Raw genomic sequence first — 20,617 nt, 5'->3', positions numbered from 1 at the left:
CGTCTGCTCTGGAAGGAAGAGAGAGATGGAGCCGTCGGCGAAAAGCGGAAAGGTGCCGCTCGCGAGCTTTACGCAGCCCCGATCCTATAGACATCTTGCAGAGCCTTGGCAGCAAACGCTCTGCAGCCCCGTGGGATTTCCTCCCCAATGAAACTTTCACGGAGCTGGGTACCCTCAATGCGACACCCACCCCACTCCGGCACAGTATGCAGCGCCAAAACATGTGGGTCCATAAGAACCAGTTCATAGGGGCCGAGGTAATAAAATATTGAAGGGGGCTGCCCCCCCCCCCAAGTTGATGGCTATTGCCATCCAAATAGTGTGCGCGCGCGCCGTGTCATGTGATCGATTATGTAGGGCGGGACTTACCTGGGCCCCCCAATATTTTATTCAAGTTGGCACCCCTGTGTGGGTCAATACTGCGCGCAATGAGGGGGGGGCGAAGGCCCGAGAGAAGGCCTCGTATCCTGGGGCACCCCATCACCCCGTCCCCCCGCACCCGTCCGCCTCCATTTCTCTCCCGCGACCTCGCCTTTGCTCACACCAACCCCTTCCCCCTCCAGCCCCAGCGCCTCGCCTTTTAAAAAGCGTTATATAACATGTCCCGACTGCTGCGCCCTCGCCATCGTTTTGCTTTAAGGCGCAAACAGTTCTTTCCCCCCTGCTGGCGAGCGGCGGGTGCAATCGATGCGCTCTTACGCGGAGAGGGAGAGGGTGTTGTTGGAAAGAGAGGGGTGGGAGGGAGGGGAGGGGGCTGCTTGCGCGTACTGGGCTCTTCGGAAATGGGAGGTGGCCAAGGCGGCAGGCGGCGGGCGGGCGCTGCGATGGGCGAGCGCGCAGGCACGGGCGGCGGCGCCTGAACCCGGAGGCGGGGGGGGGGGGCGCCGCCGACAGACGCCACTCGGAGGCTGGAGGTACGGCGGGGGAGGGGGGGGGTTGCGATCCTGTTTTCCCGCTCCCCCATCTTTGAAGTCCCGGGGAGAAAAAGGAAGAGGAGGAGGGAGGGAGGGGAAGACGGAGTTGTGCAGCTGCCGCCGCCGCCGCTGCTACAGCTGGCTCTCCGAGCCTCTCCTGCGCCTCCTTCTCCTTCGTTCCCCCCTTCATTCGACCTCGCTGCCGGAGTCCGGTAAGTGCGAGGAGCCCGGGAGCCCCATCTCTCTCGCCTGCTCGGCATCCATTCGACACCGATCGTGCGTTTCGGGGCGAGGGAGGTGGGACGGCGGGCGGGCGGGCGGGCGCCTGGCCATCTCTTCTCATTCTCTCCCTGTCGAGGAGGATGGTTGCGGGGAGGAGGGCGCGAAGTAGGGAAGGGGGTTGTCAGAAAGCAGGAGGGATCGGGCGACAGGAGCCCCGCGCGCAGGAGAGAAGGCACCCCCCAGCCACCCACCGGGAGGTCGTGGTTTAAAAGGCACCCGAGCGCGAGCGATCGGGCGCGCGCGCACCAACACACACCGCTGCCCAGGCTCTTGGCGACTCCCGTCCCCATAAGAGCGCTGGCTCTGCGGAAGGGATCTTTTAGGGAGCCCCTAAGAAACGCCTCCCCGAAGCAGAGATGGCCAACTCCACGGTGGAGCCCCGTGGAACAAGTCCACTCCCTGCGCCGGATCCGTGGGGCCTGACAGTAGAAGACGCCTAGAACCCCTTGATGCTGCAGAACCTCAAAGAGAACCCCAAAGAGAACATCCATCCCCCCCAGCTTCATTCTACCCCTTCACCCAAGCTGCATTCTTCCATAGGAGACCCCCTCATAATCTAGAAGCCCCGCTAGACCTCATAGAACCGAATCCTGCAGCCGGCCAGAGAGCCAGAAGCCTGACATTCCAGTGTGTCCTTCTGGAGAGTTATAGTCTAGTAGCGCTACTCCTGGGTGGGGGTGGGGGGGGTGACAAGGAGGGTGCCTCTTATGAAGGGCAAGGTCTGGTTCTTCACACCCTCCACGGAGTAGATGGGTCTTGTAAAAACCTTACCGCGCATTTCGCTTATTTGTGCAAAATGAATGGAGACTGGAATGCACAGGCGAGGCCACAGCACCTCCCAAGCCGTGGCCTTTTCCGTGGAAGGTGGCTTCTTTTAAGTGACAGCAGGAGGACTTCTCAATCTCTCCTCTTGGAAGAAGGTTTCACGTTTCATAGAACAGGCACCCTGAAAGGCCACAATCCAGTAGAACATTAAGGAGATGTTGCTTGTCTCCAGAGCCACCCCCCAGTACGTCATGCACCTAGCCAGAGAGCCCAGTGATTGGAGCCGCCTTCTCAACTCTGTACTTAACAGTTCTGAGGCGCTATAGCGCTTCACGGACAATAGTCCAGCAAAGTAGGCCGCTTTTCTTGCTTTACAAATTGGAGGTGGGAGGTGAAGGATGAGGTGGTCGTGTCTTGCCTAAGGCTACCTAGTGAATTCCAAGATGAGGCAAAATTTGAACATTAGGCTTCCTGGCTCAGTACCTGGGGAGAGAGAGAGAGAGAGAGAGAGTGCTAGCTTACATCAGTAGGCAAGATGGAAGCTTCTGCTCTAGGTGTTTCTTCTCCAGTTGTCCTACAGACACATCCACAAGACTGCAAAGAAGAGACCTCCCACTTTTCTTAGTCCGTATAGTCCAGAAAACAGTCAAGGTTGCAATCCATTGAAATTAATGAGTCTGAGTTAGTCATGTCCAGTAATTTCTATGGGACTACTCTGGGAGTAGGATACACTGAATATGGCCATCAGTCTTTTTCTCTCCCCCTCTTGCATTCTGGGTCCCCTGAGCTTCTTCAAATGCCACGCAAAATAGGACCAGTCTTGACAACCATGGCTGGGAGAGGCACATCTTCTACTAAGTTAAAGTATCTTGTCAGTTGGTGTGCTTTTTTTCTAATACCGTTGTGCTCGCTCTCCCGCTTTCTCTCTCGCTGGATGTCTCTGTGTGTACAATATATGTATGCAATATTGTGTATATGTATGTGTATATGTATATGTATATGTATATGTGGGTGGGTGAATAAGAATGGGCACTAGGAAAAATGGTTTCCCCTTATTCCCTATTCCTCCTTATATCTTCTTCTTCTTGTTATTGCTATCCCATCCTTGCAGTAATGTCGTGGAATCATTTTAGGGAACATGGGAGCGGGGATGGAATGATGGGAATATGGAGGAATCACAGGGAAACAGGAAATGGACAGAGATCTCTCTAGGTGTTTTGGTGCTGTGGTTGGAGTTGTTTCAAGAAAAGATATCAATCGGTTGGATATGTGGGGATGCAACCTCAGGGTTAGGCAAGATGATCCACTGGATTTATTCCAACTCAGGAGCTCCATGGATATACATAGCGGATATTTCTTCTTTCCCTGTCCCCTGTCACAGGATAGTTTCCATGGCTCAATTGCTCTACCAGGAATGCTTCTGTGGAGAGATGACAATGGGCATCGCTTGATATCTAGTAGTTTTTAAAAGATGGGCATCATTTGGCCTGGCCGTAGTCTGCTTTGTTTTAAGAATACTGGGAAACGTGTTATCCGTGGAGTCACTGTTATGCTTTCTAGGCTGTATTAGAGGAAGGGCTCAGCGGTAGAGATGCAGAAGTACCTATTTCCAATCTCTAGTTTCTCCAGGTAACGCTAAGGGGAAAATCCTGTCAAATCCCAGAGTGTAGACAGTAATAACCTAGATGGGCTGTTGGCTCGACTTTGTACAAGACAGCTTCCTATATTTCTATTAGCGAGCAGAAGTGATGGATTTGAAGCAAAACGTTGCTTTGTTGTATGCAAGGCCTCAGACTCAGTCACTGTCACCTCCATTGTAAAGCATCTAGACCTTAAATAGCCATTGATAGTGTTACTGAGCTAGGTAGCTTCATGGCCTCGTGCAATAGATCAATGGCCTGACTCCATGTATTGTGGATATTCAAATAATAATGCCAATGGGACAGTTCAGGTGTAATTGATATAAGATCTATGGACCGTATCAGGATTTATTGGCCACCGTATCAGGACTTTTTGCATTGTTCGGGGGGGGGGGGGGAGGGAAGGATAAACAGCTCCAGAGAAGATGGAGCCTTCATTTCCCTACCTCTGGCTTAACTGATACCCATACAGAAGGCTGAGCTGCCATTGGGCTTGGCCATTATTATCTTGCCATTTCAGAGCAATATACATTTGCGGTTGGTTCTACTGCATTCTAGTAACCACATTTCCTTGTGGAAAAGGGGTTCCACAGAAATTGAACTGGAAATAGATTTCACTGGATTTACCTATCTTTCCTCCCCACTGAGACCAGTGCTAGAAAAACACATTGTAATATCGTTGTGAAAATTCTTCTTATTTTAAATAAAAATAATGTTATGTCTGTCAGCCGGTTAACTTCAGTAATGGCTCTCAGTCCAGAGGTGTGTCTTGGATTTATCCATATTTCCTTCCATTTTACTTCTGATAGTTAGGGAATGAATGGGGAGGAGATCCTCTAGCTGCTGAGCAGCGTTTACGATGCTGAAATGTAAAATAATGTGCCCCTTTGAAGGAAAGTAGCACCATAATGGCATTTTTAAAATTATTAACATTTTTATCCCGCCTTAGAGTCCCTGTGGAACCCTCAAGACATCTCACAAGGAAACGCTCAAAGTCACAGCTTTTAAAATTAACAACCATCTCATAAAACTATTATAAAAAGAATGTGCCATACAACCTATACATTAGACAAGGAAAAAAAACAGTTGCGATATGTTTTATTTATTGAATTCATTCATTGCATTTATGATATTGAATCCTGCCCTTCCTTCAAGGTGCTCAGGGTGTTAACCCAAGAACCCTGGGAGGCAGGTTGGATTCAGACGTCACTGCTTTCCCAAGTTTAACCCGTGAGCTTTGCAGCGTGAAGGGAAATTTGGACCCCCAACTTGTCTGAAATATATTTTGAGAAGTTTAAAGGAAACATTTTAAAATTGAGAAAGAATAAGGCAATACAGTGGTACCTCAGGTTACATACGCTTCAGGTTACATACGCTTCAGGTTACATACTCTGCTAAACCAGAAATAGTGCTTCAGGTTAAGAACTTTGCTTCAGGTTGAGAACAGAAATCGTGCTCCGGCGGCGCGGCAGCAATGGGAGGCCCCATTAGCTAAAGTGGTGCTTCAGGCTAAGAACAGTTTCAGGTTAAGTACGGACCTCCGGAACGAATTAAGTACTTAACCCGAGGTACCACTGTAGAAATCGGAACAGAGTCTCTCCCCTAAAGAGCTGAACACAGGGTAAAGTTCATACTGGCCACCGAGCTTGAAGAAAAAGCAGGAAAGACTGAACTGAGAGAGGGAGAATATGTTTTCCTGTAGATGTAGCATCACTTTTATTTAGTTTTGCATTTTCACAAACTTGTGATTTGCCTTAGAACAAGGGTGGCAAATGTCACGTTGCTAAGTTGATGATGGACTACAACTCCTATCATCCCTGGTCACGCTGACTGGGGCTGATGGGAGTTGGAGTCCGACAGAATGTGGTGGGAGCCACATTGGTTACCACTGCTATAGACTGTGCTTGAAACTCCTTTTCAATGGTAGACTGTTTCCAGAAGGGACACAGAAGCATGGCAGCTGCTCTTCGTTGTTTGTGCCTGTATGAATGTACAAAATGGCTTGTCAGAATGTGGCCAGTTTGGGCCAGTTCAACTGACAGGACTTCTGCAGCCTGTGTCGGACAATCTGTTCTTTGAGTTCTGTTCATTATACTTTATTAATCCATTTCTTGGGTGAAGGGCACAGAATGGAGTGCAGGAATCAAGGGGCTTCAGCAAAGGGAGCCCTGCAAAACCTCAGAAACCTGGGTCTCAGAAAGACCTAGAATCAGCCACTTCTTCTCCAAAGACCCAAACATAACATTGGTTTTCAGTTTAACTTATATCAGGCCTGCACAACTGGTGATGCACCAAGCTGAACACAGCCAACCAGCCATGTATGGGAGCCCACTAAGTTGAGAAATCTTTTGTTGTCATTGTTGCTTGGATTTTTTTGCCTTGGAAAAACAGGGATGGGGTTGGGAAGGTCCTGGTGGGCGGTGTCTGGTCTGCTGCGGTTGGCTTAGGAGCTCAGAAATTGTGCTAGTCTTGATTTCTAGAGACCAGTGTGTGAAAGCTAGTGACTTAAGGTAAAGGTAAAGGGACCCCTGACCATTAGGTCCAGTCGTGGCTGACTCTGGGGTTGCGGCGCTCATCTCGCTTTACTGGCCGAGGGAGCAGGCGTACAGCTTCCGGGTCATGTGGCCAGCATGACTAAGCCGCTTCAGGCGAACACCGTTTACCTTCCCGCCGGAGCGGTACCTATTTATCTACTTGCACTTTTTGGCGTGCTTTCGAACTGCTAGGTTGGCAGGAGCAGGGACCGAGCAACGGGAGCTCATCCCATCGCGGGGATTCGAACCACCGACCTTCTGATCGGCAAGTCCTAGGCTCTGTGGTTTAACCCACAGCGCCACCCGTGTCCCTAGTGACTTAGTGAGTAGTTTTTACCCACTCCCCACTCATCTTTCATTACCCTTTGCCACTCCCATTGCACCAATGTTTCTTGCGAATGACTGTGGCAGGTCTACGTCTTTATACACAGATTTGCCTGAATCTTGCATAAGATGAGGATCGGTGGAAGTGTAATATAGAGCACCTAAGGGTCTCATGGGAGGTGAGGCTGAACTTCTCCACTCACTTTCTCTCTGCAGCTCGTTACTTGTTTTCTTCCAGCGAGACTCATTTCCAGTACAGTCATACCTTGGGTTGAAGTAGCTTCGGGATAAGTATTTTCGGGTTGCACACTGCAGCGACCCGGAAGTAACGGAGCACATTACTTCCGGGTTTCGCCGCTTGTGCATGCGCAGACGGTCAAAATGACGTCATGCCCATGCGCAGAAGTGGTGAATCGCAACCCGCGCATGAGCAGAGACACGGGTTGCGTTCGCTTCTGGATGCGAACCGGGCTCCGGAATGGATCCCGTTCGCATCCAGAGGTACCACTGTACTGGAATCCAGTGGGGGGGGGGACTTCTGGGGATAGATTGGGGAGGGTGAAGGTTCAATATCCTTGCCCCAGAGTGACTGGGGCAACCCAGATGGTCAGAGTATGAGTAATAAATTATTATTATTATTATTAATTATTATTATTATTATTATTATTATTATTATTGTTATTATTATTATTCTGCTGCTGCTGCTGCTGCTGCTGCTGCTGCTGCTTTGGCATTTTAAATCACTCCCACCACATATGCACACATGCATTAGATGTGAAGTGAGCAGCCCCCTTGTTTGTCAGAAAAAGAAGAAGAAGAAGAAGACTAGGAGGAGGAGTTTGGATTTGATATCCCGCTTTATCACTACCCGAAGGAGTCTCAAAGCGGCTAACATTCTCCTTTCCTTTCCTCCCCCACAACAAACACTGTGGCTCTGTCATTATCACGTGCAATTTTGGACGCCTTCCCTGCCTCTTTGCATTCGATAAGATCTGTGTCCCAGCTGTGTAAATCACGGTACATCATACGATTTAGTGGTACGGTCCCATTGGCTGTGTGAAGACACCTTGCTTGGAGATTTCTGAGTTGGTGCCTGGATCTGCTAACATCCTTCAAAGCCTTTCTAGGTGGGTGGATTGGAAAAGGCATTGGGTCTCTTTCCACCTCCACCCCCCCCCTTTGTTTGCCATTTGAAGCTGCAAAAACCTGTCCAATTGCTTTCTTTTAGTAAGACCAGGAGTAGTTTGTGAAATGCTGGATTGTCCTTTTGTTCTGCGTTGGGCAGAGTGGATAAATGGGACCCAGAAACTGTCAAGGTGTCTGTCCGTCCCCCTGCCCCGTATTCCTTATCACTATTTGGAGTTACATTTTGTTCCTCCTACCAGCTTTGCAGCTCCTTCCAGTTCTATAGGATCAAGCTAAGCCCTTTCGTGTCTGGGCCTCTCCACATGTTTTGGACTACAATTCCCATTAGCCACCAGTCAAGCACAGCTGTGCTTGCTGGGACAGATGAGAGTTGGCATTGCAAACCTCTGGAGGGCCAAGGTTGAGGAAGGCAGAGGTATACAGCCCCGTTTGAATACGTAAAACATGTATTTATTTATTTTATGCATCACCAGGTGTGGAGGCAGTAGCTGCAAAGTGACGATTCAGGTTTCAGAGATGCATAGCGTTATTCCTTGCCACACTGCATGCATGTACACTGTCATTGCAGTGTGTGAGGCTGTAACTGACAGCAGATTGACGTGTGCGACACCTAATTACCCAGCAGCAGGCAACTCACAACAGAACGTGGCTCTGCCGAATTGTCTTCAAGGCAATGGGAGGTGACACAATACCTCTCCATGCTGTTTCATCGGTGTTGACTCATTCACACATGCTTGTTCATACTGACGTGATGCGCTCTGCCCACGCACAAACAGCCCCTGAACTTCTGCCATAACATTCCTGGCTGTGGGCATGCCCGTGGTTTCCCAAGGTGTGGCCTTCAGGCTATGGGGTGTGTGGGTGTGTGAATGTGTGTCATACACATGGTTCTGCCAAATTACAGGTTGGTTACAGACCTATAGAAAGATAATGTTCCCCAGGGACTCCAAAAGGCCACTATAGCCATATTACATGCGCTACGAAAGGGTATGATAGAGAGGGATTATCTGGGTGGAATTCAGTGCTGCACAAAGGAGATTGTTCCGTCCGTGAAAGCTTTTCTGGGTGTCCCGACAGAAAAATCTCCCCTCAGTTCCTGCTGTGGGCTGTTCTACGCGTTCTTCTGTCCCTCCAGAGTGGATTTGGGGGAGATGGCAGGGGAAGAAAGAGGAGGAACCATTTGTACTAATAGGAGGTTTTGCGCTGGTGTTTGCTAGCAGGTGGCGCTGTGGGTTAAAGCCTCAGCGCCTAGGACTTGCCGATCGAAAGGTCGGCGGTTCGAATCCCCACGGCGGGGTGCTCTCCCGTTGCTCGGTCCCAGCGCCTGCCAACCTAGCAGTTCGAAAGCACCTCCGGGTGCAAGTAGATAAATAGGGACCGCTTACCGGCAGGAAGGTAAACGGCGTTCCGTGTGCTGTGCTGGCTCGCCAGATGCGGCTTTGTCATGCTGGCCACGTGACCCGGAAGTGTCTGCGGACAGCGCTGGCTCCCGGCCTATAGAGTGAGATGAGCGCACAACCCTAGAGTCTGTCAAGACTGGTCCGTACGGGCAGGGGTACCTTTACCTTTACCTTGCTAGCAGGATGGGTTCCTTGATGTGCCTACATATCTTGAAATGCTAGCATCCAGGAGATGATGTTTTGGTGGTCAGAAATGGTCTGTTGGCCTACCAGCTTTGGGAAAGGGCCTGATAAGTTTTCCATGTGACTGTCCGGAGTCACGGTACGCCATTTGACTGCAGATCAAGAGGTCCCTACTTCATCCTGGCAGGGTTTGAAATCAGCCAGGCATGTTTTGCGACTGGGGCAGGTCCAATTGTGAATGTTTTCCGTGTAAAAAGGGGAATACTGCTAAACACCGCTAGGAGCTGCTAACTGTTCTGCAACCCAGAATATCTGTTATATTTTCATTTTTCAAAAACTCTGCATGATGCAAAATGATCCTAGTTTTTTTACAGCACGAGCCTAAGAATGCTTGCTTGGAAGCAAGTCTTATTGTGTTCAGTGGAAATTACTCCCAAGTAAGGGTATTCAGCCTAACATTAGATTTTAAACGAAGAATCTGTTAATCTGTTTCTTGTTATTTTACCTTTTCAAAATTCTCAAATTATTGTAGTTAATTCTTCTTTGTTTTCTTACAATCAAGCGGTTTATAGATTTTGTGAAATAAGTGAGAAATTGATACCTCCTTCCCACCCACACATTTGGTTGAGTGCATCTACAGGATACTGAATAGCAATATATACACATTTAAACTCATTCCTTCATGAAATTCTCTTGTGCATCTCACATTAAAGGGAACAAACAGGAGCTGTGCAAGAACAGCGCTATATTCTAACATGTATTCCATTCACTTCAATGGGACTTGCAGAAGAAAATGCCCTATCTACTTGATTGTTCTGTGCTATAAATGTTAGGTAAAGGTAAAGGGACCCCTGACCATTAGGTCCAGTCGTGGCCGCAATGAAACACCACGATGGAAACCAGAGCATGCGGAAACGCCATTTACCTTCCTGCCGCAGTGGTACCTATTTATCTACTTGCACTGGCGTGCTTTTGAACTGCTAGGTTGGCAGAAGCTGGGACAGAGCAATGGGAGCTCACAGGGATTTGAACTGCCAACCTTCTGATGGGCAAGCCCAAGAGGCTCAGTGGTTTAGACCGCAGCACTAGCCGCATCCCTGGTATGATAAAAAACAACAGCAACATGGGGTGGATGGGTGGGTGACATAGGGATTTCCAGGCTGATACGAAAGAGGCTTCTTCTGTCTGCATGGTGCTGATGTTGCGGGCATATTCTTATACCTAAAACTGGGGGGGGGGAGAATCTTTGATTAGAGAACCATTTTGAAGTGAAAACTTGGGGGTGGGGGACAACACAGAAGCAGCTATTTGTCCTAACAAATCCACATTTGCGTAGATGCCAGTCAGTGCTGACATGGGGCAGTTTTCCGTGGAACAAAGTGGCAATGTGGCAAGGAGCTTCTGAAAGCTTCACTGGTTCTGCTCAGTGTTGGAAATGAGCCAGGCACGTTTTGCCACCCGTGAGAGTCCAATTGCTGCTATGTGGAGATTTCTGGCCACCAGGTTGGCGACCACAGTTTAGAAACCTCTGCCTTAGTCCATAGTTACATCATTTCCATTTCCATTTCTGTTATGTACTGAAGTTCTCACTCTGGGCCAGCAGGGGGATACTGTAGATAGTTCAGGTACACATATTCAAATAAGGGATCAAAAGTAATGTTCAGTGATTGGATAGTTACAGAAAATGGTTACAGTTGCATTCTAGTGGAGCTCTATATAAGCAGGCTGGCTGAACCCTTCAGTTCAGTTCTGTTCTGGCCTGTGAATAAACAAGAGCTGTTTGAAGAATCGCTGTGTTGTCTGATATGTTCACCCACAACTTAATTATTTCCATTTCCATATCCATTTCCGTTTCCACTATGTGTGTTTGCTTCTCCTTCCTGCATAGTGGGACAAGTAAATTGCTGTAAGAGCAAGCTACCATCAAGCAATGTAGTTGAGATTGTAGAATTGTAGTTGGAAGTTGGAAGAAAACCTTAAGCGTCATGTAGCCCAAACCCCTGGTGAATAAACATTCCATTGTTGTGGCAATAGTAACCTGGATTTAAAGTGTCATTTGGCCTGATTAGACAACAAATAATAATCATAATAATATTTATACCCCGCCCATCAAACATTAAAAACAAGGCTGCCTTCAGAGGTCTTCTAAAAGTCAGATAGTTGTTTCTTTCCTTGACATCTGACGGGAGGGCGTTCCACAGGATGGGTGCCACTACCGAGAAGGCCCTCTGCCTGGTTCCCTGTAACCTCACTTCTCACAGTGAGGGAACTGCCAGAAGGCCCTCGGAGCTGGACCTCAGTGTCCTGGCTGAATGAGGGGGGTGGATAATAATAGGATCTTGCCTATTTTCACACACTAGCAACACATCCTTTGGAATTCTATCTGTGATATTTTATCTGCACAATCAGAACGGATTTCAGGAACCAAAATGTTGTATTGAAAAATACGACTCCTAAGCCGTCTGGCCCCAAAATGGCAACCAGACATTCTGTTTAGGCAATTGTAACCCTGTTTTAAGAAGCCATTTAGCACCTAGCTTTGAGTTCTAACACCACCTGTGAGCCACAACATTAACATGAGCTGGCATGGTTGGAGTTAGCCCAAGCCATGTAAGCTGTGCTCCTAATAAATGACTTTACCATGCAAAATGGCACCCCACATGGCTCATGGCTGGAAGTCAACCAGATCGCAATGGCCCTAGAATGGTAATGGGAGTCAGAAAAGAAGCAGAAATCCAGACACAGGGATATGGATGTGTTTTAATCTCATTTACTGTTCATTTTAAATTAAAAAATAATGTTTTTATTGATACTTTTAATATTTCTTGTAAATCGCCTAGAGTTTTTACTGCAGTGAAAGTGGTAGACAGGGGATGCCCTATTAGCACACATCTGAAATGTGTGAGATTGTGCACAAGCACACACGCCAAGCCTGGAAGTAACCAAAAATGTCACAAAACACATGGCATAACTGCCATGATGAACTTGCTCCACTTACACATACAGGGGCCAAGAATGGACCCTCCATGTGAAATGGTCATCAGCTATATGCAATTTGTTAAGTAACATTAAAATAAATAATGGACTGCATCTTCTGGTCAAGGCCCAGTGACTTGATTTCCTTTTGGGAGACATGTGTAATGTACATTTTCTTGACTATAATTTATCAGCGCATTTGGTGGGGGAATTCTGTTTTATAAGGCGCTTAAAATAACCCATGATTCTATAAAAGGATATCAGTAGCATGGTTATGAATTGAGCAAATTTTTGAAGCAATGGGTTTTTCTTGTAGTCCAGTTTCACAGACATGCGATCAAGGAGAGGGAATCTCTGTTAATGTTCCAACAGATAAAGAAGAGCAACAACATAATAATTGAGGAACAACAATAAGCAGTCGTAGTGTCGATGTTTTGTTGTATTTTGTGGCAATAAATGATTTCATTTTTTTATGTTGTTCTTGCCAGTTTTGGGGGAAGTACAGTGGTACCTCAGGTTACATACGCTTCAGGTTACATACGCTTCAGGTTAGAAACTCCGCTAACCCAGAAATAGTACCTCGGGTTAAGAACTTTGCTTCAGGATGAGAACAGAAATCGTGCTCCGGCGGTGCAGTGGCAGCAGGAGGCCCCATTAGCTAAAGTGGTGCTTCAGGTTAAGAACAGTTTCAGGTTAAGTACGGACCTCCGGAACAAATTAAGTACTTAACCAGAGGTACCACTGTAGTCTATAAATGAACAAAATGAAAGCATAGACTCATTTCTCTCTGCTGCTCTGAAATGCTTAGTGCAATTTGTTGTGTTTTAAATTGTAACTGTGTATTCACTGAAAGGAACTGAGGTTAAGGGGCATTATGCTATAATAATAATAATAATAATAATAATAATAATTTATACATACATACATACATACATTCATACTGTATTTTTTGCTCTATAAGACTCACTTTTTCCCTCCTAAAAAGTAAGGGGAAATGTGTGTGCGTCTTATGGGGCGAATGCAGGCTGCGCAGCTATCCCAGAAGCCAGAACAGCAAGAGGGATCGCTGCTTTCACTGCACAGCGATCCCTCTTGCTGTTCTGGCTTCTGAGATTCAGAATATTTTTTTCCTGTTTTCCTCCTCCAAAAACTAGGTACGTCTTGTGGTCTGGTGCGTCTTATAGAGCGAAAAATACGGTACATACTTCACCCATCTGGCTGGGTTTCTCCAGAGTGCTGGATGAGGCCCTGGGAGACCAGGGTTCAAATTCCACCTCTGCTGCGAAGCTCACTGGATGACTTTGGGCCTGCCACTGCCTCCTCTCAGCCTACCCTACCTCACAGGGTCGTTGTGGAGATAGAATGGGGAGGAGAAGTTCTGTTCGCCACCTTGAGCTCCCTGGAAAGAAGGAGGGATATAAATCAAGGAATGAACACATCTCTAGCTATGATTCAGCTACACAGCCCTTCCAGACCTCTTAATCCTTCCCACTAACCAAAATTCTCTGTTTTAGGAATTGTTGGGAGCCTAGCATCCTTGGACGAAGTTCTCCCTGCCCTTTCCCTGAAGAGCAGAGGTTGTTTTTCCCCTTGAGGCTCACACCTCAGTCTCCCAAGGAATAGTTGTGTGGCGGACTGTATAAAAGTTAATGTTTTCATCCACTCGGACAAAGGAGAATGGGGACCCTACATCCAAAAGAATGAAGACTCGACAGAATAAAGACTCCGTGAGTGCCCAGGAGACTGCGGGGTAGAGAGGAGGAATGACTCAGGGTCTCTCCAGTATTGTTGCAAAGCCATCATAGCCAGAAGCCTTACCCTCCATGAATTTGTCTCAGCTCCTTTTAAAGCCATCCAAGTTGTTTTGGGCAATGAGGTAGAATAAACTTAGGGGGGGGTCTGCAGGGGAGACTTTGAGGACATTGGAAAAGCTGAAGGGCTCATGTACATAAATAGCAGGGAGCTGGTCGCTTGTGGACCATCTACACCTGGGTGATGGATAATTTTTGAGGCCCACTTTGCCTGGGAGGGTGCGGTTTGGAGGGATAAAAGAAGCAAAAAAAGGGGGGGATTTGGGTGTTAAATTGTTTCAGTTGATTAATTGTCTGCCTTTTAATTTATAAATTAAGTGACTCAATTCTAAATAAAGCCATGTCTAACACAAAAAAAAACCACCCTCAAGATAGGTGCGTTTTCAATATATGAAAAGTAAAGCTGGATTATTAACCAATCAATAGACTAAAGTTAACTAATCACTCTTGGGAGGAAAGGTCATCCTAAAGAGTGTTCTTTTTAATCCCCCATTACAATCCCCTATTACAAACGTCCTTCAGTGAAATAACTGTGCTCCCCAAACTGTCAGCCTCTGCTGATTAAGATTGAGGTCCACCCAATAATGAATGGAAGCTTTAGTGCAGAGACCTTCAAATGTCTCACCTTGATAATTTGCCTGCTTTAGAATTTTCGGGAGAAAATATTCTGAGATGTTGCTGGACTCGTACTCCCATCAATCCCAGACGACTTGGCCATTGGTCAGAGATGTTGGGAGCTGTGATCCAGCGTGATCTGGGGAGCACCTCATTGGCTACTCCTGTTCTAGGGTGTACATTCGGTTCACACAGGGTCTGGTCAGGTTCGTGGGGCCTCATGAATCTTCACTTATGATGTACAACAGCCCCTTGCAGAAGGAATATAATAGTAGTAGTAGTAGTAGTAGTAGTAATAATAATAATAATAATAATAATAATAATAATAATAATTTATTTATACCCCACCCATCTGGCTGGGCTTCCCCAGCCACTCTGGGCAGCTTCCAAAAATTGTTTAGGGCTTTAAAGGTCAGCACCAACACTTTGAATTGTGCTCGGAAATGTACTGGGAGCCAATGTAGGTCTTTCAAGACCGGTGTTATGTGGTCTTGGCGGCCGCTCCCAGTCACCAGTCTAGCTGCCACATTCTGGATTAGTTGTAGTTTCCGGGTCACCTTCAAAGGTAGCCCCACGTAGAGCGCATTGCAGTAGTCCAAGCGGGAGATAACCAGAGCATGCACCACTCTGGCGAGACAGTCTGCGGGCAGGTAGGGTCTCAGCCTGCGTACCAGATGGAGCTGGTAGACAGCTGCCCTGGATACAGAATTGACCTGCACCTCCATGGACAGCTGTGAGTCCAAAATGACTCCCAGGCTGCGCACCTGGTCCTTCAGGGGCACAGTTACCCCATTCAGGACCAGGGAGTCCTCCACACCAGCCCGCCCCCTGTCCCCCCAAAACAGTACTTCTGTCTTGTCAGGATTCAATCTCAATCTGTTAGCCGCCACCCATCCTCCAACCGCCTCCAGACACTCACACAGGACCTTCACCGCCTTCACTGGTTCTGATTTGAAAGGAAGAGCAGCAGTAATGGGCAGAGTGCCTTTCAGGAAAGTTTGTGCACCATTGTTGAAGTCCGCAACGAGGCACCCTTGACAAGCCTCCAAGGAACCTCAGAGTTTCCTGAAACACAGTGTGAAAACTGCAGATTTATTAATGGATAAGTAAGATAATGGACTAGGCAGAACTAGCAAAATTAACAGCAAAATGAAGAGAAGCTAATGATGAGTGTTTTATGGAAGAATGGATGGCTTTTTCGGGATACTTAAGGAAATATTATAGCATGATGGAACTCATGAGCAGGATTTGAGCTATGAACCAACAGATGTAATTAGATTATAATAATTGTGGTTATGATTTAATAGATGGAAGATAGGGTGCACCAGAAGGGGAGGAACAGCAACTCCATGGAAAACCAAGGTGGGAAGTCGACAAAAAAAGCAAAAAGACGAAACTGTGCTTTGCTTGTATATGTTAAAAATGTTGAAACTTAATAAAATATAATCGGGCGGCGGGGGGGACGGGACCTATCACTTTGCTAGTTCCTTGCATCAAAGCGATGGTGCGATTCAACCCTGAGAAACACTTGACAGAACAGGGTGGGATTGGCCCCAGTTTGGGATAAGCTGGAGACACTTTAACAGGACCGTTGAAAGAAGCCTCTCGTCTCTCCGTCAATTATCTCTGCAGATGTCGATGCGGAGTGGTAGAAAGAAGGAGACTCCGGGGCCCCGAGAGGAGCTCAGGACACGGGGCCGAGCCTCTCCAGGTGGCGTCAGCACTTCCAGCAGTGATGGCAAAGCTGAGAAATCCCGGCAAACTTCCAAGGTAGGTCATCATAGCTTCTGTGTCAAGCTACACTTTGGCAGTTCAAGAATTGGAAGTGACAGTAACACACTGATTTGAGTTGCAACAGATGGTCCCCAGTTTTGGTTTTTATGTGCAGTAGAAACAAGATGTTCTACCCCAATGCACCAATGGGGAATGCAAGTCTGTGGAATTCTTCACATCCATGGCACACGGTACCTGAGACCAGTAAGACGGCATCTCTGGGACTCTTATGCTGCTGCACCATCATGACCCGATCAAGAGTCAGGAAAATTAGAACAAGCAACGATGAATTTTTACCTTTTATTTAATTCACCTTTGTTGTGATTTTGCAAGGGTTTGTATGGCCTCGTTAATATGATTTTGTTTCCTTAACCTTTTTGAAAGTCTCAATGAAAAATTGCGTTTTAAAAAAAGCTGTTTTAGAAATTTCTCCAAAAAACCACTTAGATTGTTAAAATAGTTGCTGTTCAAAAATCCTTTTGAGTGAAGTTGTTTTACCCAGCAACTGATTCTTTAGCACCTCTATCTATCTATCTATCTATCTATCTATCTATCATCTATCTATCATCTATCTATCTGTCTATCCATCCATCCATCCATCCATCTAATCTCTCTATCTATCCATCTATCTATCATCTCTCATCTATCATCTATCTATCTATCTATCTATCTATCTATCTATCTATCATCTATCTATATCTATCTATCATCTATCATCTATCTATCTATCTATCTATCATCTATCTTTCTAACTATCTATCCATCCATCTATCTCTCTATCTTTCTAACTATCTATCCATCTGTCTGTCTGTCTGTCTGTCTGTCTGTCTGTCTGTCTGTCTGTCTGTCTGTTGCTTCTTCCTCCTGGATGGAAAAGCCTCACAGTGCTATTCTCAGTGTCAGCACTGTGTCCAAGTGAAAGCAATACAAATTAACAACTGAACAATAATTGCTCCCGAGAGCAAATACTTTGCAGCACCGAGTTATGCATCCCAGAGTGCTTCCTCTTTGGAGCAATTATTGTCCACTTGTTAATTTGCATTATCTTCACTCTCACATACATGGATAGCTCAGTTGGTCAGAGTGTGGTCTGATAACACCAAGGCTGCAGGTCCGATCCCCATATGGGGCAGCTGCACATTCCTGCATCGCAGGGGGGTGGACTAGATGATCCTTAGGGTCCCTTCCGACTCTACAGTTCTATGTAATCACTTCTCCTGTGTTCTGTCATCAAGTAACAAAATATGATCACCTGCAAAGCCTCACAATGCCTTCCCGTTCTCTTCCTGAACAATGGGATCATTCCTTGGACTAGCACAGGAAGCAGTCTCAGCTAGTCTAGCATGCACATCAAGTTACATTATATTTTCCACAGTTAATAGAAGGCAAAAAAACCAAACAAACATACATTGCAAAACTTGGGGAAGAAATTTCTAACCGGGCTTCTCTCTGCCTTGCAGAAGGGTCGGGTGGAGGAGTCCATGGCCCCTAAAGGAAGCAAGCAAAGCCGCCCAGAGGAGATATCGGAGAGCGAAGGAGAGGACACCAATGCCCCAAAGAAAACTAAAACCGAGGTGGGGCTTCCCTGGCCACAGGCCTCCTCTCCCTGCGTGCCCCAAACACCTCCTGAGGTGTCTTGTCCCAGGTCCTTCTAAGACTGTTCCTGCCTTTCCTGTGTTCACCTATTTCCTGTGCTCACCTGTGCTAGGTCCGGCTACCTGGCTGATGTGCTTCCATACCTGAGACCTCACCAAGCCACAATGGCTGCAGGTTCTTCTTGTGTGAGCAAGGCATACCACCCTTGGAGAGCCCAAATTTGCTGTGCACCCAAATTCTCCCTCTGGGACCCTCCCCCTTGTGAGACCCTCTGCTCAACCTGTGACTCATCTTTCCACTCCAGGAGCTGCCGAGGCCTCAGTCTCCCTCGGACGTTGACAGCCTCGACGGCCACAGCTTCAACGATGAGACAAGCAGCGACCCTCGCGACATCGACCAGGACAACCGGAGCACCTCGCCCAGCGTCTACAGCCCTGGCAGCGTGGAGAACGACTCCGACTCCTCCTCAGTGCTGTCCCAGGGGCCAGCCCGCTCCTACCACCACCCCCCACTCTTCCCCCAGAGCCCCTCTCCTGCCCCCCTGGCAGAGGGCCTAGCTCGCCCACCAGAGCCAAACTTTGGCCTGGCAGGGGACGTCCATCCTCCGGGCCCCGCCGGCAGTTACCAGCCGCAACTTGAGGCCCAGGCCTCGAGGATTTTCCAGGCGCAAGCCCCGCCGCCGCCCACTCTGTCTGCCAATTCCTCTTCTTCCTCTTCCTCACCTTCCTCCTCTACCTCCTCCTCCTCCTGCACGACCCACGTCCCCCTCTACTCTGGCGCCAACGTGGTCCAGATGGGGCCCAAAGCAGGTGGCGCAGGGCCAGGCCTCGCCGCGCCAGGTGGGCGAGAACAAGCCCTTGGCACCAAGCACAACCCACCCCCGACAACCCCCATTTCCTTGGCCCCAGTGGCGGGGGGCCTGCCCCCTCAGAAAACCCCTCCGAACAACTCCCCCTCGGTGCTCCCTTCCTCCGCGGCCGCTTTCCCCCACGTCCTTGCCAACCTGCCTCCGCCGCCCGCTCTGAGGCCCCTCAACAACATGTCGGCCGCCTCCAGCTCCCCGGGGGTGGCGGGGCAAGCGCTGGGCGGGCACCTCCCGCCCCCCCACGGGATGGGCCAGGACAAGTCGCCCGTCCCTTCGCGCTACCCCTACGCCCCCGCTCCGCCCCCGCCCAGCTCTTCGGCCGCCCAGTACACTCTGCCGCCCCCTTCCCAGGCCCTCCCCAGCTACAGCTCCTCCTACGGCCACTCTTTCCCCCAGCCCAGCAGCCTCTCCGTCGCCAGCCAGCCCCCCAAGTACACCCAGCCCTCCATGCCCTCCCAGCCAGTGTGGAGCCAAGGGCCGCCGCCCTATAGCCGCCCCCTGGGCAACGTCGGCTCACACCCTCCAGCCGCCTTCCCGGGTCAGGCTGCCCTTCACCAGCAGCAGCACCAGCATCACAGCCATGGCAGTGGTGCGGGGGGCCCGGCAGCGGCTGCGGCAGCCCCCCAGGCCCCCGGAGGGTATCCCCACCCATTGGAGCCAGGCCCGCACCACCCGTCCCACGCCGCCTATGGCCTCCGCCTCTACCCGCCCCACGGCCATGCCACGTACAGCCAGGCCCCCTCTGCGGCTTCCTCTTCCGCCGCCTCGTCCTCTGCCTCTTCTTCTTCTTCTTCTTCCACCACCTCCTCTTCTTCCTCCTCCTCTGCCCCCCAGGGAACGTACCCGGGAGTCTGCAGCCACCCCCAGGGGCAAAACACCACGGCCTACTCATTCCCACCACCGCCGCCGCCTTCGCCTGCCCACGGAGCCGGACCACCGGTCACCTCCGCCTCCGTCACCCTCTCCACTGTCATCACCACCATGGCCTCCGCCTCGGCAGCCCCCTACAAGACGGCATCGCCCCCTGCGGGGCCCCCCTCGGTAACCCCCTATGGGAAGCGGACGGCCTCTCCATCCCCCACCTTCCAGCCCCCGGCCCCCTACAAGCCGGGCTCCCCTCCTTCCTCCTCCTCCTCCTCTTCCTCAGCATCCTCATTCCGTGCTGCCACCCCACCGGGGTACAGGCTGGCCTCTTCCCCGGCAGGCGGGGGCTACAAGGCCCCCTCGCCGGCCCCCGTGGCCCCCCCAGCTGCGGGGGGCATGCCGGCCCCTCCCCCTCCCTTGCCCCCGCTGCCCCTCAGCGCAGCGCAGATCAAGCAAGAGCCTTCCGAGGAATACGAGCCCCCGGAGAGTCCGATGCCCCCCGTCCGGAGCCCCTCGCCAGCCCCCAAGGTGGTGGACGTGGCAAGCCATGCCAGCCAGTCTGCAAGGTGAGGAAGGAAAGGGAGCCAGGGACAGGGTGGAAGGGAGAGGAATGGGGGAGAGATGGGGTAAGGATGAGCGGGAAGGGTTCAGAAATCTCAGAGCACATACTGTGGTACCTCTGGATGTGAACGGGATCCGTTCCGGAGCCCCGTTCGCATCCTGAGTAGAACGCAACCCGCATCTGCGTGTGTGTGTCGCAATTTGTTGCTTCTGCGCATGCGCGTGCCGTCATTTTGAGCGTCTGCGCATGCGCGAGCGGCGAAACCAGGAAGTAATGCTCAAACTGAAGCATATTTAACCCAAGGAATGACTGTAATAAAAGAAGTTCTGCCATTGGGCCTGCACTGTGCGTGAACCGCCAATCCAAG

At 49.4% G+C, this 20,617-nt stretch overlaps 1 protein-coding gene across 2 annotated transcripts in view; it reads left to right on the top strand.

Annotated features, from left to right (window-relative positions):
- The first annotated feature begins 814 nt into the window (after nucleotides 1-814).
- ATN1 (atrophin 1) overlaps nucleotides 815-20,617 on the top strand; it is a 41,091-nt gene continuing 21,288 nt past the window's right edge. Inside the window, exons 1-5 of one of the 2 annotated variants that reach the window (XM_083419531.1) lie at nucleotides 815-914; nucleotides 13,679-13,891; nucleotides 16,223-16,360; nucleotides 17,824-17,937; nucleotides 18,264-20,254. In XM_083419531.1, coding sequence (XP_083275657.1) covers nucleotides 13,814-13,891; nucleotides 16,223-16,360; nucleotides 17,824-17,937; nucleotides 18,264-20,254 — 2,321 coding nt within the window. In that variant the 5' untranslated portion in view covers nucleotides 815-914; nucleotides 13,679-13,813. Of the gene's footprint in view, nucleotides 915-944; nucleotides 1,127-13,678; nucleotides 13,892-16,222; nucleotides 16,361-17,823; nucleotides 17,938-18,263; nucleotides 20,255-20,617 lie in introns of those variants that run through there. The other variant, XM_083419532.1, reaches the window with a different exon arrangement.

Source organism: Podarcis tiliguerta, assembly GCF_965153285.1.
Source record: "Podarcis tiliguerta genome assembly, chromosome: 17".
NCBI lineage: Eukaryota > Metazoa > Chordata > Lepidosauria > Squamata > Lacertidae > Podarcis > Podarcis tiliguerta.
Note: the sequence above shows the minus strand (reverse complement) of the source record. Positions and strands in the feature narration are given on the sequence as shown.